Source organism: Plectropomus leopardus, chromosome 14 (genome assembly GCF_026936395.1).
Source record: "Plectropomus leopardus strain MGB_pleo_1.0 chromosome 14, ASM2693639v1, whole genome shotgun sequence".
NCBI lineage: Eukaryota > Metazoa > Chordata > Actinopteri > Perciformes > Serranidae > Plectropomus > Plectropomus leopardus.
The window spans coordinates 17,595,196-17,614,614 of NC_142189.1; the positions used below are offsets into that span (position 1 = coordinate 17,595,196).

Sequence of the window (19,419 nt, forward strand, 5' to 3'; positions counted from 1 at the left end):
GTTCTCCAGTGTTCATCTGTTTAGCTTAATCATGCATCTTTCTTGGCATTTTTTCTTATGTTTTTTCTAAATCAATATACAGTACCTTTTATAGACTCAACTGGCCTCGTTCATGAAATGTGAGCAAAATGAATTTGTGTGTAAAGTGTTTGCAGAATGAAATTTACATGTATTCTGGAATTAATTAATAAATCTCCCACCAGCTCATGTCTGTGTATTTTGTTTTCCTTGTCTCCATTTTTTTTAGAGGTTTCTTTGATGACATGGTGGTTTAACTCATGCGGTGCCAGTGGTCCCCATGGCCCGACCCAGGCCCAGTGTGACAGCACCTACAGAAATAAAAATGTCAGTGTCATTGTGGGGAAGGAAGAGCCCTTGAAAGGAGTCCAAATGTGGAAGGTGCCTGCAACTAACAGATATCTGTGAGTGATTTCATTTTATTCATTAGGATCCCCATTAGCTTTAGCCAAAGCTGCAGTTATTCATCCTGGGGTTCACACCAAACACAGCATTCGATACATGACACTACATACTCACAAAAAAACCCACAGTCACTAAAACAACAACAAAATATCTCATAGGACCAAGCTCTAATTACTCAAACTAAAGTTCTTATGAAAAAATATAAATGAAAAATATCACATTTTTGAGTTATAGTTATTGAGCAGACCATGACTTATTGTAAATAAAAATCTGCATATGTGTTGATATAAAAAGAAAAGAAAACAAAAAGAAAAAAACAAAATAAAAACCAACATATAAATTAGCTGTACTGTTCTATACAGTATATGACCCCCTAGGCTGTACTGTACACCATACAATACAAAATCATCAAGTTATGCACTTGTGTGTCATTAGATGATGTGAGCTGTTTGGCCAGAAGATGCTGTTTAAGTGATATTTTAAAGCAATCTTTACTATTTTCTTGACAGTTTCAGGTCTGTAAGTTGTGATGAAGGGGACGACTTTAATGCTCTTTAATTTTCCTGAGCTTTGAGGTGGAAATCAAAGGGCTGGTCAGTTATTTATTAAAGGGTAAATCTGCCGATATTCTATTTCTTTCATAATGTTTTTTTTTCTTATTTTATTATGTCGTAAGCCCAGTAATTCATGTGTAATGTCACCGTTTCACTGTTGACTCTTTTTAAAAACATTTTTTGAAATGTCAGTCATAGTTTATTTAGTCATTGAAGCAGCAAGCAGGGCTTGCCAGCAACTTAGCGATGTGTCTCTGTGCTTTGGGTTAAAATTGTTCTGTACATGCTCAGTGTAACTGATTGTTGTCTATCGAGATCAAGGCTTAAAAGCTATTTGATTGTGTTTGCACAGCCAGTCATGGGACCTCATTGTCACGCTCACGACATGTAATGTAGCAACGGAAAAGTGTCAGGATTAAATGTAGGATTTCCAGGGTGTTAGTTGAATTGCTTCAGGAAAGTTACACACAGCAGTACTTATATCCAATATTCACACAGTGTCTGTTTGTTAGAGGGAATCTTTACAGAGCAGCAGGTGTTGTCTCCTAATTTGTGTGTTACGACAGACATCTGTAGCTGTTTGCTCAAGTGTACTGTAGTCTTATCTATCTAGTGTGTGTGATATACTGTGGAGCCTGAGCCAGAAATCAATTTCTTTCAGTCACACCATTTAAGCCCCTTGTGTTGCATTGATCTTCCTCAGGATCTCTGCTTATGGGGCTGCAGGAGGGAAAGGAGCCAAAAACCACAACAAACGCAACCATGGGGTCTTCATATCTGCCATATTTCCTCTGGAGAAAGGAGATACACTTTACATCTTGGTTGGACACCAGGGAGAGGATGCATGCCCCGGGGTGAGTTGGCTGGACCTGCGGACCAGCTGAAAGGATTTCTTGAAATGTGTGATATCCCACTGGGATATCTATTGGCAGGGAGAGTACAGACAAAAAAGTGACCTAGATAAAAAGTTCTCATCTGCTGGATTCAGACTTAACTGAATTTCTTTCTCTGAAACTCAAATCTCCCTCTCCCCTGTGGTGTAGAGAAATCCCCACACTCAAAAGATCTGCCTTGGAGAGTCATCAGTGATTGAAGACAACCTCAGGGGAGAGGATGGTGTAGAGTGGGCTGGGGGAGGAGGCGGAGGAGGCGGAGCCACCTACATCTTTAAGGTGACAGAAGACAATTTGTGCTTTTTTAGTAGTGTGTGTTCTTTCTGCAGCCTGACCATCCTGATGATGTGAGCTCAATATTCTGTTTCACTCTGCATATCAGTCTGAACTCTCTGCCGCCCCAAACACTCTCCAGGGCACAAAATCCAGCTGGGCCAATCAGCGACCCCCACTGTAGCTGAAAATGTAGCAGGCCAATCAGGGACTGTAGGTCGGGACTTTCGGTGATGACATAGCATGCAAGCCGCTGCTTGGAGAACAATAATGGCAACTCCTGCAGCAACAAAAAGATGTTTCCCAGTACAAATCCATGTTCATTGTTGTTTTGCCACTGATTGTTGTTGACGAGGATCATGTCAGATTAAAATTGTAACTATAGATAAGTTGTATTTTTTGGCCCGTTACTGTCTAACAACATATTCGTGTTGTAGAGGAGCATACGCTAATTCTGCCGTCAGGACTGGCTGAAGACATTTCTATGTCAAAGCGAGTACTCCTGCCAACTGAATGTGTTTGGGATGGCAGTGAGTTCAGAATTATACAGTGAGAGAAACAGGATGTTGAGCTCACGTTATCGGGATGGTTTTACCAGGCTATCCTTTCTATGGGTTTGTTTGATACCTTGTGTGGATTAAGTGCACATTGTGACTGGCAATAAAAATGTCTGTAGGCATAGTCAAAGGATTCAGCAGTGTCTCTATAATCCATGGGTTTAAATTTAGGTTGGACTCACTTGAGATTGGAAAGCTATTTTATCATAAAATTGGCAGAAGAAAAATGTTCACTCGTCCATTTCATTATGATCTCCTAACTGTGATAAAATGAGTTTCCTGGGTCATGTTCAATTGGCTCTGCTGCTGAGACTGATGCTTTGTCAAAAGTTCATTTTCATTTTCAGTGAAATGGAGAGATAGAAATGTACGCATGAGCATCTTGCACCATAGAGCATGACACAATGAAAAAAAAAGCCCCTCAGATGAGTGACTTATGGTGACGCTATCTTGTCAGATGGAGGGAGGTGAGCTGGTCCCCTTGCTAATTGCGGCTGGTGGAGGGGGAAATGCCTACATGGAAGACCCAGAGTCAAGTCTGGACCAGATACCACTGGAGCAGTATGAAAACATTACCACAGCTCTGAGTACCAATGGGCAAACTGGTGCTGCAGGTACGACTACCAATACAGTTGCACTGTTTGTTTAAGGGATTGACTCAACTAAACCATTTTTTTTTTAAATATCTGACTTGGAGATTACTCCCTCCACCCTAATATGAAAAGGATGAATGGAGATTTATTTGTGGTGCTGTCAGCATTGAATTTTTTTTTTTTTTAGCATTCCTCAAAACTGTTTCTTTAATTGAAAGCAGTTTTGTGTAGAACCTTTGCCAGTGAGTCTAATTTGGAGTTACAAGATCAAGGTTTTGGTCACTTTTTTTATTTTATTTTGTGATGGCCCATAAAAATATGAAAAATCTGGTATGGTGCTGGTATTTGCTGTACTGTGTCCATGAAATGGCCATCTCCATATCAATTACTCACTGTGTTTTCATTTAATTTGTCTCGAATGCCTCCACATTGAACGAAGAATCGACGAAGTTCAACAACAGCAAAATGATATCAAAACGTCTGTGTATAAACCCTCACACAACTCGAGCTATGTAATCCAAGTCTCATTTATCCAGTCCTATGTTTAGTACTTCCCAGACAAAAAGTTTTACTTAAACCTTTAAATCGCTTTCACGTATGATTAGCGCGGCCTGACTGGCATATGAGTTTTGCTTGAGCAGAGTTCAAATGCATTCAAATGTCTTCCCAGGCATGCTACTCCTCAGTGCATGAGATTGTTTGTACCGATATGCTCTAAATCATAATGTTTTAGTGAAAATGCGTGTGTTAAGGAAGTACAGAGCATACGACTGGATAAATGAGACTTTTGTACAAGTTTGTGAATGGATGTTTCGATATGTTGTTTTGCTTTAATTCATTTTGAGTTTCACTTCTTTTTTTTTTTTAATTCCTTAACCGCCGTGAGGCATTCGAGAAAAACTACGTTCCCCCGTAGGAATTCAGCGTACCACGCAGTGAGTAATTGATAAACAAATAGTAATTTTGCAGGTGAAGTATTCCTTTAAGATCAGCAAGAACGTAACATAAAAACATGTTTTTCAAAGGTGTTGAAAAATTTGTCAATTTTTTAAATCTTGCACACCCTCTAGATTTATTGTGACTTGATGTAAGATCCCAGGTTAAGAAAAAAGCGAGCGGGTCAATATTGTGAAATGATCCCTGAGAGGAAAAAGTAGAGTGACAGGTTGTATTTTTGTTTAAAAAAGATAGAAAAACCCCTCCTCTCTTCTTTTCTCTTATTTTTACTGACACATTATGGTATGAGGAAAAAAACAACAAAAGATCAGAATAAAACATTACACAAGTATATGAAGTATAAATAATGTTTGAACTATGATTCCTAATAACACTAAAGTTTGGCTGCAGACTCAGGTGTATGGTTTATGATCACAGCAGAGAGGTTGTGTCCTAGTTAAGAATGTGCTTCCGTTTGCTGAGTCGCTGTGAGCCTCAGATGACAACAGGATCGTTTCTGTACAAGGTAGCGTAAAAACCTGCCCATGGAGATGTATTGGTTGAAGGCCACAAGGATTTGTTTCTTCTGCACACACATGCTCAAAGCAGCACACGTTGACATGCATTCATTGCTCTCACACAGCAGGATGTGTTTGCCCTGTGGATAATGGGATCTATCTGCATCTTATTTTTAGTTTCCTGACAGGTCTTGACCTTCGTAGCGAGACATATATGGCAGAGAGAAGTCTGTCTTTGCTGCTGGAACAATCTCAGTAAATCCCCTCTAACCAACAGTCTCAACACAGACAATCTATCAGCTCATCTTATTGAAACCTCTGCGGGTTTGTTTAGATAAAGATCTGAGTGTCAGGGAAATATGTAGCTCTGCTGCTGTGTAGACTAGATGTGTGTGGATGTATTTGTGCATTTCTTTGTGTGTGTGTGCCAGTTTTGTCACATGAGACTAGAGCTACGATAGATACAGTGTATATGTTATTATCATGGATGACAGGGTGGGCTTTAAAGATTTAGCAAAATTTGATAAGGCTTAAAGAAATCTTACTGTACATGCTTTTCTGCTCATTAGTGTAGATTAGAGGCTGTGATAAACCAGTGATGAACCTGTTGACTCTTTATGTAATTATTCATTGCTGAAGGGTCTCCATCACTACACTGAGGCAGAAGTTAAATTTCAACTTCATAAAAGAATATAAAAAGTGGGTGGCTGTCGGTGACATCAGTGTGGATTCGTGTAAAGTGATAAACAAAAAGCAAAAGCAACAAAGACCTGTGTTCTTGTGAATCTTTTTATATATAGAATATCTGAAGCTTTGCTTGGTGACCCTCTCATGTCCACCCACTGGCTGCCTGCGAACAGAAACAAAGAAACACAACAACACAAAATAACTGGCGGACAGAACAAGAGCTCTGTGCTTACTGTCTCCTCTTGTTTCTGTCTTGTGTATATCTGATACTTCACTCAGATCTCCAGCTGCAAGTCGTCCCTCCATGTCAAACTCAGTCTCAAGACCAAGCTCTTCCCTTAGAAAATATTGCCTCTTTGAAACTACTCGATAGGCCTTAACACCCCGAAGAGAGCCTGATTTGCTGAGTCAAACAGCTCTCTCTCATGGAGTCCCTCTGCTGCTGTTTGCTCTGTCAGATCAACAGCCCTCAGTAACAGCAGACTAGACCCACCGGGAACAGTGCTGCCCAGACTGCCAAGAATGTCTGTGTAACTAGGAGGGGGACTCCTCAGGCAGCGTAGTTGCACTAGTGCAGTGCCCGTTCAAATTGTTGCTGTAAGGAATGGACTGATTGCTTGGCCTCCTGTATTGCTGCTTGCAGTTTTCTCGAGGACCACTTATCCAAACAACTGCAAACTCCACACTGAGCTTCCCTGGGTCCTGCCATGGCAAGGTATCATCCCCTTGCAATACCAGAGTATACACAACAGCTCGCTGTTTAAAACTAGGCTAGTATTTGGAAAAAGAGCACTCTGTCGAAAGATGCTTGAAATGTTTGAGTTTGCAACATTGCAACATCTTTGGTCTCTCTTCTTTATCTTTTCCTGAATTTACTGCTGTGATTGACAAAGAGTGACTGTCTAATCAGACAGGAAAAATGTATTTCACCGTGTTTATGCAAAGGACCTTCATTAGGGTAATTACAAAAAGTGTGAAAAAAACAAAACAAAACACTGCTTAGATACAGTATACTTTACAACAGGTTTAAATCTTGCTGAATGCATAGATAGCCAGATACTGCACCTCCAGCAAATAAACTTCAAAAAAGCACACAACAAATTGAAACAGCAAAAAAAAAGCATCACAAAAACTAGAAGGGCACTAAAAGAGCGCAGATCTCCACCACAGCTAATAGTCCAGTCTTCTATGATGTGGAAATCTTCAAGTGCAACCACTACGTATGTCTGGATATATTAAAAAGCTATTTTATAGCAATGATATTGCAGTGTTTAATTTGTATTTCATTTGTGTTCCTGAAGGTGGAGGTGGAGGCTGGAAAGACAGTCCCAGTCCTCACCTGAAGGCGGGAAGGTCTCTGGTGGAGGGTGCTGAGGGGGGGTCCTCATGTCTCCTGGCCCAGTCCAAGCTCAGCTGGTCCACTTTTGGGGGATTTGGAGGTGGAGGTGGAGCCTGCACAGCTGGAGGCGGCGGTGGAGGTTACAGAGGTAAGAGTACTTTCTCATCTTACCTTATGACATAATTTCTAACCTCTGCCCTTAAAACCAAACTCGCTTTTATGTCTTTTCTTCTGTCACACTCCCTCTTGTCATTTCTTCACAGATATGCTACTAACCTCCCTAAAAAAAGAATATGTATCATTTGTGTGGCATAACTGTCTCTCTTAAAAATTGATTTGATTCTAGAGCATAATTCACGGTTGTCTTGTTGTTCTTGACAGTTGAATCTTTATAGAAATAACAATGTCAACTGAAAAAACTTTTTCCAACATGTAAGTGTCAATGTCACATACAGAAAACTGTCAAAAGTGGCAACGAACTGACAAGTATAAACCGTCATAATTGGGTCAAAATGGTTTTGACGTTATTTTTAACACTGGCTAATAGAAGAGTTCCCAATATATATTTTGTGACAGGAGGTGACGCTGCACTGACAGATGAGATCACAGCAGACGGTCAGAATGGAGTCTCATTCATTCATCCAATGGGAGAGATTTTCCTTCAGCCTCTGGCAGGTGAGACTGTTACCGTATCATAATTTTATAAAGGTACTGATGCTGATAAATCTGATTTTGATTCTGCTAGTATCGTGAAAATTAAGGAGGAATAGAGAGAATATCGGAGAGAGAGCAAAGAGAGGAAATGTTGTCCCCTGATGAAGACTGATGCAGTCTAAAGTGAGGTATAAGTGCTGTTAAGATTTGGTTTTGTAAAAAAAGAAAAAACAAAAACAGAGAGAGAGAACTGAATAGAATCGAGAATAGAGAGTGATCATCTACTAACAAAGACCATGAGATGCAGCTGAAAGCTCTGAAAAAAAAGCTAGTAAGCTAAGCTGGTTAAGGTTAGCTTACTAGGTTAGCTTAAGGTTTTTTTTGTCAAACTAGAAAAATATGGAATCGAGTAGAATAAAATAAAGATGTCTGGGTAAGATTAGGAAAGCAAACTTCAGCTGTTTATAAAAACTGAGGTGCAATTAAAAATCATTTGAAAAGATGGTAAGTGGACACTGAGTTAAAATGATTTTTTGTGAAACTAGAAAAAAATAGAGTCAATTCGAGCTGTGTAAAAGTGAAAAGGAAAAAGAGCAAATTCTATCCTCTGTGCAATACAAATATAAATAATTGAAAGCCCTGGAAAAAAGCCAATAAGTGGATATTGATTTTTTTTAAGGGAGACTATTCCAGAGTCTTGGTGCAGCTACTTGGAACGGCTTCTCTCCAAAAAGTTTTTGATGAGGTTGTGTGGTGAATAAAAGTCCTTGATTTGTAGATCTGGGGGGCTCAGATGTGTTGCATGGGGATAGAACTTCTGCAATATATTGGGTCAAGACCATGCAGGTCCTCAAACACAAGCAGAAGAATCTTTTAAGAATTAATATAAGAAATATAGGGAATTCTAATGATTGTAGAAGTTTGGGAGGCTGTTGTGTTGTCATTTAATTGTAGACCATTATTAGCCATCCACCCATCCCTTAATACCATCCAGACATTTAGTCAGGGTAGTGGATCCACTCTGGTCATTGGGTTGAATAGAAAGGTACAGCAGAGTGTCATCTGTATAGCAGTGAAACGAGATGTTGTAGTTCTGATCATATTTCTTTGCGGAAGCATATTGATGGAAAACAGGAAGAGATCAAGGATTGCACCTTGAGGGACTCCACATGAGAGATGTGGGGTTAGAGGATGAATTGTTAACAGTCACAGAGAACATCCTATCAGTGATATACGAGTGAAGCCAGTGAAGAACTGTGCAGTGAAGTGTACACACTTGCAGGTAGGCAGAGAAATGACTCTGATGCTGGTTATTTATTACCCTGTATTTTATTTCTGCAGTAGCAATATGATAACTACATTGCACATGCTTGTACCTGTTTGTGTCAAACTGTCTCTTTAAACACAGGCCTGCTCACACATGTGCATGGATATATGAAGTGTTTTTTTTTTGTTGTTGTTGGTTTCTTTTTTTTCATGAGACTACCATCTGATTCTCATTATGTAGTGGGAAAAGGAAGAAGGCAGTTCACTAATTCGCAGCCTCATGTAGCTTGTTGCCCTCGGCACCAACAGACAGACCTCCATTCTCATGTGAAAGACGCTGTTGTTAAAGCGTGTGCTGCCAGTCGTCACAGTGGCTGCCTCTGCAGTGGTCAGACATGAATCAAAGCAAGAACTTAACAAAGAGATAAACTTAAATCATTCTTACTGAATTTTTATAGTTTCTCTGTAATGAAGTTATGTTGTCAGGTTTTTAAGGGAGGGATGAGGTTTCATATGACAGAACTCATTTTCATAAAATGTTTTGAGAAACTGTGAAGCACTGTTTAGATCAGAGTTTAGAATTTATCATTTTATTTAAAATCTTTTTAGACACATGCGAGGTTTTACACAAATACAAGCATAATTGATAATTTATACTTGACAGCGAGGCTGGCGATGTTCCGTATTTTTGTTACGGCCAACAATTCTCATGAAACAGTGTGTTAGTCCTTTTCGTCATTATTTCTGACTTCCACATTCTGTCTGTGTCTCTCAGCCCCAAGCCCATTGTTCCTGCTCAAGATTTATTATACACATACATTTTTTATAAAAGGCTATCTTATTTCCTAAAACAGCTGCACACTGTTGTTTTCGATAAGCGTTACTCAAACAGGAGCCAATCGTGCTTGTTGATTTTCAGCCACCTGGTGCTTTAGTGAGTATTTTATGTATTTGTTTATTTTAAATTATGAAGTTGTTTAACTGATTCATTGGAGTAACTGAATTTGTCTTTTTTTTATCAAATCAACTTTCTTTCAATAATAAACATTATTTATGTTGTGGTTAGATTGCTGCTATACAGCGCCATCAATTCAGGTGCTGGTTTCACTTTGTGTGTATCTTGTGGGAGAGCAACCTTTTTTTTTACCTCGGTGAATATGCTGTTTTTGAAAGGTTAAACGCCTACAGAAATAGACTGAAGCAGAATATATCACTAGATAAAAACAAGTTTTGGAAGTTTGAAAGTTTTCACAGCCACCACTGGAATCTCTTTCTAAAAATAGTGTAAAACTTAAAACTTAACCAATATTAGTGTAGCCTAAACTTTTTTGCAACTGTTCAAAAAATGCCTGGTTTAAACAGGATAAATACACATCTAAAAAAAGTTTTCAACATTTGAAAGTTGATTTAAAAATGTCAGTATTATGAATGAGGCTTTGAACTATGTGCTACAGCCCTACTTTACATACATGAGTTAATATGTGTGTACATTGTTTCTTGTAGCGATGGAGAGTCACGGTGAGTGTGAGATCAAGGTGCAGCTGAATTGCAGCCACTGTCAAACACAGAGCTGCAGACGAGATGAAGACACTCACCACATTCTCTGTCTCTGCGACGATGACGAGGTCCTGGCCAGTGACAATGTCACATGTATTGGCAACATTGGTAAATAATTACCCAAAACCAACACTGTCTTTTCTCCTGGATGTTTGCCATAATGTGTTAACAGCTAATATTAATGTCAAAAAGTCCCCCAAAATTCAGTTCAAACCTAAAGCATCTGAACTAAAACATTTTATGAAGTATATATTATTATATTATTATAAAAGAAAACTTCACCCACAAAATGATCATTTGTTTATGAAAGACTCACTGTGTCTTATGCTGAATTTGTAAAGAAAATGTTTTTTTTTTCTCTGTTCCTCCAAGGTAAATGATGAATCTAAATTAATTTAGGGCACAGGTGGGTGCTTTAACAAAAGAAAAACTATATCAAAATATCCATTCACAAACTCTCACACAACTCTGCAGTATAATCCAAGTCCCATTCATCCAGTGGTATGCTCAGTAATTCCCAAACACATGCATTTTTGCTAAAACCTTACTGTTTTATGCACCTGTGCATATGACTGCTGAGATGCCCAGGCACACTATTTCTCTATGCATTTGACTGTTTATGCAGAAGTGTTTTAAATAGTGAGATTCTAGCAAAAATGTATTTTTTAGGAAAGTGCTGAGCATATGACTGGATAAATGAGACTGAGATGGATTATACTGCATGACCTGTGTAAAATTTTCTCAGTTTTCGGATTCTTTGCTAACCACTGAGGCATGTGAGAAACAGTTTTATACTTGAATTCAATGTAACAGGATGAGTAACTGACATACAAATGATGATTTTGTGGGTCAAGCATTTCTTTAATTTAGCCTCTTCTCACCTCTTTCACAGCAGCTCCTCAAGGCCCGGCTCTGCAGGGCCAGATGTCGACATCTTTAATCCTGGCAGTCGTGGTCTCCACCATTGCAAGCGGCATCGCACTGATCTGCACCGGCATCATCCTCAGTAAGAGACTTCTCCAGTGCTGTGGGCAGTCTGTGCCCTCCACTTTCTCTCGGCTGTGAACACAGCTGATCATACAGATGCTTCCAGGAGTTGCTGAGCAGAAACACCTTGTGATAAGTGTTGGTTTAAATCCCCTCCTCTGGCCGTGTGCTGGATGATTAACGAAGCTGTGGGAATGATAGGGCTCCGATTTAAACGTCGCTTACACAATATGAAGTGAGAACATATGGACACTTTTATAATAAGCGCTTATTTTAGGTGACTCACCTTTCGCTTTCTGTATGTGGATACGAGTATTTCATTGCTAAAGAGTGTGAAACAAGATCATATTGTAGATGAGAAGTGAAATGATAGAGCTGATTGTGGTTAAATACCACATTGTTAAGGTATAATGTGCGTATTTCTAACAGTACAATGGCTTTCATCAAAGCCAGAGAGATGTACTGTGAGCAAAAATGCATCATTGGCTATAAAAAGGACAAGAAGGAAGGTCTGACATTTAACGCTGAAGTTACTCTCAACTGGAGATGGTGTACTGATGAATGAGATGAGACAGCAGTAAATGTCAGGCATTATGATTCACTAACTGAGAAAGGAAAAAAAATGAATTTGTAGACACAAATATTAGAACAAAATCGAAAGGGAGAGAACTGTAATTAAAGATAGCCTCTCAGTCTTTTTAAGAAGCACACAGTTGATTTTTACCCACGGGCATTGACTCTGAGATAGGAATATTAGGATGTAGACTTGAGTTGTTACAAAGCAAAAGGTTCACATTAAGCACTGCAATCTGGTTCTGAATGAAGAGATGACTAGATTTGTTTGATTTCTGTAATCTGAGGCAGTCAGACATGCTGTAAAATGCTTTGCTAATGATTCTTGCACAAATATACTGCTTAAAATAGGAATAATTAGGGAATTAACAATTAACCTGTTTTAATTTTACCACTCAATAACTCTCTGGGAATAAGAAAGAAAGACAACTGAGGAATTAGAAGACAACCACAATCTAATACTTATTATGAATTATGATTATACCTAATGCTACTAACATTGCATTAGTATTTATCTTGGTCTCAAATGCTGCTATGCAATGTATACTGTTTAATGTTGACTAGGGCTGATATCGTGATATGAGACTATATCGTTGTAGATTTTGGATATCTTAAGTGTTTTCTTTTCTTGTTTTTTTAAAAGCTGCATTACAGTGAATCAAAGCTATTTACTTACAAATTTAATTCAGTTACCTGCTAACATCTGGCTTTTTAATGTAATGGGAAAGTAAACAATCGGCATTCACACCCGAATCAAATTACTCTGCAGTAGTCACAGGAATTTATCGCCTCTGGGTCTGATCGACATTGATAGAAACAAGACAACTGGTTGGACACGCTAATTTAACCTGCAGGATGAAATCACACGCTACCACTATAAGACTACTGTCCATCTCCTAAGCAGCACTTAAACATCCATCTAAATCTGTGCCAAGTTTGGGAGACTGAAAATGTAATTAATGTATAAAGAGGAATAACCACTGTTGACAGCGTCCCATCCATGCTGCTTTCCACTGTTTACCTATTTACCAGCCTGTCCATGAATATGACCAAAAAAAAATCAACTGAAAGGCACACCTGCTGCAGGGGTCTGTAGCCTATTTTTAGCAGGTTTATCCATGTTTCAAAAACATGCGCATGCATGCTAATTTTGGTGGAATCAGTCAAGATCGATATCTTCAGCACATAAATTCAGCAGAGACTTTGCAAGCATAGCAGCTGACAAACAACCACCTCTAGTGAAAAATCTCCCCCTCTCTCCTTTGCAAACAACAGCGTACATGGCAGAGACAAGTAAACAGAAGAAGAAGAAGGCTGAAAAGCAAGCTAAAAAAAAGAGTTTGACCGAGCCAGCGCTGGCATGGATATAGGATCCCTTCTGGTCCCGTAGCTCTCTCCACCTCAGAAAAGCTGCTCTGATGTTTACTTTGCATGCTCATCTTTCAATAGAGCTGAGTAAGAAGCTAGATGGTTCACTTGTAATCTACTTTTTTTGTACACTATATTATCACAATATCAGTATCGAGGTATTTGTTAAAAAATATCATGATACTTGTTCTTCTCCATATTGCGCAGCCCTAATGTTGACTTATATGCTAAATCTAGCTTTATTAACCGCAGACACTTTATATAAATACAGTTTCTATGCAGTCATTCTGCAACAATATAGGACAGTGAGGGATTATACAGCTGATAACACTTTTCTTGCACCTTTGTCACCTTTTTGACCATTGTTCACTGCAGATAATTAGGAAGGGAATCCTGACATTTCGGTAGATTTCCTGTTCCTCCATCAATTGCTTTTTAAGGTGATTGACTATAACATACTCTCCATATCTTGTCCTCCCAGTAACCTCAGTGAAAGTGCTGAATATTAAGTGAAGCTCAACAGTTCTTTCCCAAAGTCGATTCTGGTGAATTCTAAACTTTGTGTAAGGGCCTCTGGAGAAAACTGCACAGCACTGACTTCCTGTAAAATATCAATTACATGTTCAGCTCTCTGAGCTTGTTCACTGTCTGACAGGACAACCAGGCGTGGAAACAGCAGCTTGGGGTTTGACTAAACTAATACATGCAGTGAACCTTCTATAAGAAAAGTGATAAATAAAATTAAAAGAGGAGGAGTATAGATCATTTTTTCCCCTACTTGCAGTGAGACTTGAGCAAATTAAGTTGTCCAGCAAGCCCCAAAAAATTAAATACTGGGGCAATAAAAACATTCATAGACAAGAAATATTAGATATACACCCACCCACAAATATTGATATTTGTTTAAGCCTGTGGCAGATACAGACATTGAAACTGTGGTGAAAAATGATATAATATCAATATGATCATCAAAACATAATTTTATTGTCTATTTTTGATGTCACGTGTAAAAAATCAGTGAGACCCATATTCATTAGACGTGCTGCAGCTGAGCAGCAGCTGAGACATACCTGATCAGGGCTGCTCACACAGGCAGTGTGGCGCCTGGCGGAGGAGAAAGATTCTGGTGAACTCAAACCTAACATCAGCATATTATACGCTTGTACAGAGGTGATTAAATCAGAATATTAAACAGAAATGAATTCTACTGATCCCATGTTCATGCTTGTCAGAGAAGCTCGATCAGGTAGCACCACATCACTTTGATAATATTCAAAATATGTCAGATTGGTTTGATTTATTTTGAAAACACAGGGAAAACATAATGAGCAACTTGGCAAGAAATGTCCCATAAAATTTAGTAATTGGCAAAGGGTAAAGGGTCACAAGAAAATGACCTGACAATTGTGTGTGTGTGTGTGTGTGCATATATTCAAGTAATTTTTTACTTTTAATTTTAACTTTTTAATAATTTAGCTGCTTGTTAGATTGCTTGTCTCCCTATCTCCATGTTTTTGAAAGAAGTCAAGCCAATTTGCTGAGCTTTCAAAGGGTTAAAAGAGAACATTTGTTGCTTTATAATAGTAGAATACAATAATACCAGAGTAATGTTGAATATGAATGAATATGAGCTAAATTGGCTCTTTCTGCTGATGGGAATAGTAAAAACTTAGGTGCACAGCACTATTAGGAGAACTGAGGAAATGGGCAACAATATATGTCACTCACATTTTAGAAAAATGCGAAAGACATTAATGTGGGAGGTGGGTTAAGAGGGTCAGCCAGGTCAGCAAATAGTAATCATCAGATGAAAGACACAAGCTCCAAACAGAAAAGTTTGGTTTGTTATGGCTAAAAATGGATGCATTCTGTGTAATCAGACAGAAATTAATTGCAGATAAAAAGGTTGTTTTGATAATTATACAGAGTCATAAACAAACAGCTGTGGAGTTTAACTGCATGACATCGTACTCCTATAATTACTAGGCAAAGTGCAACATAAGCTGACTTTTATGCACAACATAATCAGCCAAACATTTTCTGTATTATGAAAATGGGTAAGTTATTTAGTGTGACTTCCTCACTAACTGCACTGTGTGTAATTGTGTGAATTTTCAAGTGAATAAATCAAACTCTAAAACAAAAACATGACCTTTGTGCAATTACATACTTGTTGCTTTCCGTTGCAAAAAGCACACCTACACACATCCTTCAGGTTAACAGTGTCTCTTCACCTGAGCTCTCCCCCATGCAGGGAGGTAGTCTGTTCCCTGGGCGCCCCATCTGCTCCTCCTCCTCCACCTCCTTCCCCCCTTCCTCATTCTCCCACCCCTCATCCCAATCCCCCTGAGTCCCTAGCATCTGCACCGGGCGATGGCTCGACGGCACCTCTTACCTGCACACAACGCCCCTCCCTGGCAGACTACTAACCTGCATCGGGGACGTGGGCTGCCTCCACAGCGGGTGAGTCCAAACTCACTTGCACAGACAGTCTAGGAGCAGTAACCAAGGAGAGGACATCCTGCAACACCTTGTGTTTATGGTGTGGAAGAAACACTGATTTTCTGCTTCAAAGTGGCTGTCTGGGAGCCAGTTTCTGACTGGAGTCTGCTAAAAATGTTTTTACATTGACGAGCATCAACTAGTGAGATGCGGCTTGACCCCTCCTTGTGTTACCGCTCCTACAGTTAGCAGATAGTCAGGAAGTTGGGGTCCAGTTAGTGTTGTGAGTTTTTAAAACGTTTGATTTTTAAGTAAAACAAGCTTGTCTTGTCTTTGTCTTTAGTGTGGTACCGAAGGAAAAACGACCTGCATGCAGTGAGGGGGCGTCTGCAGAGTCCAGAGTACAAGTTGAGCAAGATCCGCTCATCCACCATCATGACGGACTACAACCCCAACTACTGCTTTGCAGGGAAGGCCACCTCGCTCAATGAACTGAAGGAAGTACCACGCAAGAACATAACACTTCTCAGGTACACAGTGGTGGATTGTAACTCAGTGCATTTACTCAAGTACTGTACTTAAGTGCAAATTTGAGGTACTTTTACTTTGCTTGAGTATTTTAATCTCATGCAACTTTTTACTTTGCTCTTCTCCACTCCAGATGGAAATAATGTACTTTTTACTCCACTACAATTATTTGATAGCTTAAGTTACGTTACAAATTAAGATGTTTACACACAAACCATTTAAATATGTATATATATATATATATATATATATATATATATATATATATATATACAAATTTATACATTTACATATATATACACAAATGCAGCTGAAACAATTAGTTGATTGACTTACTGACAAATTATTTGTATTTGTCTTGGTTTTCTGTATTTTCATTGGCAGCACATTTCAATTATTGTATTTGTTTTGGATATTTGTGTGTTATTCAATTGGCCACTGTACCGACAGATTTTTGTGCTGATGCCCATACTTACAGTACACAGAGTGCCTATGTGTGTTTTCACTTCAATTGTTGTTGGGTTTTTTTCAGGGCTCTCGGCCATGGTGCATTTGGCGAAGTCTACGAAGGACAAATTCTGGGGATGAGCGGTGATAACAGTCCCATGCAGGTAGCCATAAAGGTGAGTTTGCACTCTGTAAGATGCATTAATACAAGCTGCACCTAAATGTCAGATGTTAGATTCTCATCAGGACTTATGTTCATTACATATAATCAACTCAACAACATCCCACGGCAATGCTCCTGCCTCTTGGATCTAAAGGTCACACATGCATGATGGATTTGAAAGGACAAGGTTTTTGTAAGGCATTTATTTAGAGGAGGGTTATTTTCTTTACTTACTGCATAATAGGAACAAGAATAGGAATAAACTGGCTGTGTAAAACAAAATCTGTATAGTCCAAAAATAAAATGACTTACTGCAAAATCCTCATGACTGCTCAGAATGACTGATGACAAAGGTGAAAAAGTGAGTCAAAGCCCTCGCATCACTTGGCTTAAAAAAACTGCAAAAGGTTGAAAAAGAAAAAGCTGAGTGAGCGCCACATGGGTTTGCCTTTTCAATAGTCTGCTGATTGGGTCTAATGATATCTTTCCTCTTGACAATGGCACAAACGCACACCTCAAACTGCTTCTCTGTTTCTTTCTGCTCTGCAGACTCTTCCAGAAATCTGCTCTGAACAAGATGAAATGGATTTCCTGATGGAGGCTTTGATTATGAGGTGCACCATACTGCAGTTCACACATCGATTCTCCCAATGCATCCTTCTTATAGCACATTCAACGAGTGTGAAGCAGCAGTGCGCTCAAATCATCAGTCAGCAGCTGGCTTCTGAGTTAGAAGAAATAACAGCTGGAGCCAGATGTGACACTTTACAAGCTAGAAATCAAACCTTGGCTGTAACGTAGCACACATGTTGACCAGTCTTGTTGCCGTTTGATTCAGCTTATTGTTTTACAGACCAATTAATTAAACACAGTTGTGTCCACAGGGAAATTTTTTGATTGCAGGAAAATACAGCTAACCTAATTTAAGTTTATGACCTGTGTGGTGTTGATCTGTCAACACCTCCAGGATGTTGCGATGTCGTGATCGCAACAGTTAATGCCAGTTTAAACAACCCCTGAAAAATCTGCACGACCACAAGTTTTCCTCAACTTTGATCCATCATCGTAGTTTCCCACGACTATCAGCAATTATGTCTTAAGTCTGGGTGTAAAAATGCAGACTTGTGCAACAGGAACATATCATTTACGGATAAAAATTACTGCTAAAGACTGTGCAAGGCAACACCTTGATGTTCTGTACAGAAGCAGTGGTAAACTGTTTTTGTTGTGGTGGAACATAAACACTTTTCCGAGCACAAGACACACCTGGGGAATGACTGAAATGCACGGACAACAGACAAGTCACATTGATAAAGCTTTTTGTATCCAAATCTATTGCATGTGCTAAAAAATCAAGGTGAACTGAAATAAAAATGCATGCTTTGTGGTGAAGTTAGTGTAGTGCAATTCATAAACTCAGAACAGTGTGACTTTTAATCGCACCTGTTTTTGCAATTTTTTGCAATATCATTGCCCAAAACAGCACAAAATGCATCACTCCTTTTTTTTTTTGTTTAGAAAAGCTGCAATCAGACCTTTTAGACTGCAACAAACCTGAATAAAAGCCTGCAAAATCCCGGAGGGACTGATCGTTGAGCATCAGTAATTACTCTCCTTCTCAAACATCTGTTGGGCATTTTAACTTTATTAGATGTGTTTTCACAAAGACAAAACTTGATCTGGTTCAAAGAAGATTTCCTCATTTTGACTGTGAGTTTCAGCCACTCTAAATAACAGAGCTGAGATCATTCACTGAGAAACAGTCCCTCAGGTCACATTTGTACTGAAGTTAAAGAGCAACAAAAATGTGAAGACGGAACAAAACATTTTTATCTATTACTTAATTTGGGTGCACACAACATACCTGTTTTGTGGAGATACAGAATTAGGAGCTAATTTAACATGTTGTGTCCGTACATTTTAAGGGAGCGTCTTTTTATTGCTATTTTTAAATCTGGTGGCTATTATTTTAATAATATTTATCTCTCACATGAAAATAAGAGCAGAGTAAGAGACATCAGATTTGACTTGGGAGTGAAGCATCATCTTGTTAGACCTTTTCAGGCTTCCCTGTGTGGTTCAAAAGTTTCATCTGTGAAAAAGATTTCACCCTGACAGCCAAAGATACAGATAAAGCCTTTCAGCAAAACACCAAAAAAAAGTTGACAAGCCCCTTTTTACAGTATCACACTGCTCAGAATTTGCTGAAGCAGTTGGAGAGAATATTTCAAACTGAGAAGGCACCAAATCAGGATTTTTTTCAAACTCAAAACTTGATTTACACTGATGGTTATCTCCCTGTGCAGCCTCCAATCTTCACTTGCAGATTGGCTAAAGCTTGAATTGGTTTTGTAGTTGCTTTCATTAATAAGGGTGTAGTACAAATGTACTATATGTACTGTGCCTGAGAGCAAATGCTCCTCGTCCCAACTCCGCCGCTACTCAGCTTTCACATCAGTAATGTTGTTCTGTACCTAAGGACTATTGCGTCATCATCTGGATAACATTTTGATGTGCTACAGTGTAAAAAATTCCAAGGCCATACAGTGAAGTCAGCCTTCCTATTATTCATACATTTTTTAATATATTGGGGAAAGTCAAAAATTACCCTCTCCCATGTCTTCCTGATTTAACACTCATAAGATCTGTGCATGCTGCGCA

The 19,419-nt window shown here is 38.9% G+C and overlaps 1 protein-coding gene across 3 annotated transcripts in view; it reads left to right on the forward strand.

Annotated features, from left to right (window-relative positions):
* The window catches only part of ltk (leukocyte receptor tyrosine kinase), a 65,700-nt gene that overhangs the window by 36,602 nt on the left and 9,679 nt on the right, over positions 1-19,419 (forward strand). For 2 of the 3 annotated variants that reach the window (XM_042500984.2, XM_088087255.1), the window contains exons 12-22: positions 248-422; positions 1,681-1,831; positions 2,021-2,149; positions 3,158-3,314; positions 6,736-6,921; positions 7,350-7,448; positions 10,197-10,358; positions 11,143-11,256; positions 15,964-16,150; positions 16,681-16,771; positions 17,308-17,372. In XM_042500984.2, coding sequence (XP_042356918.2) covers positions 248-422; positions 1,681-1,831; positions 2,021-2,149; positions 3,158-3,314; positions 6,736-6,921; positions 7,350-7,448; positions 10,197-10,358; positions 11,143-11,256; positions 15,964-16,150; positions 16,681-16,771; positions 17,308-17,372 — 1,516 coding nt within the window. The remainder of the gene's footprint in view (positions 1-247; positions 423-1,680; positions 1,832-2,020; positions 2,150-3,157; positions 3,315-6,735; positions 6,922-7,349; positions 7,449-10,196; positions 10,359-11,142; positions 11,257-15,963; positions 16,151-16,680; positions 16,772-17,307; positions 17,373-19,419) is intronic. The other variant, XM_088087254.1, reaches the window with a different exon arrangement.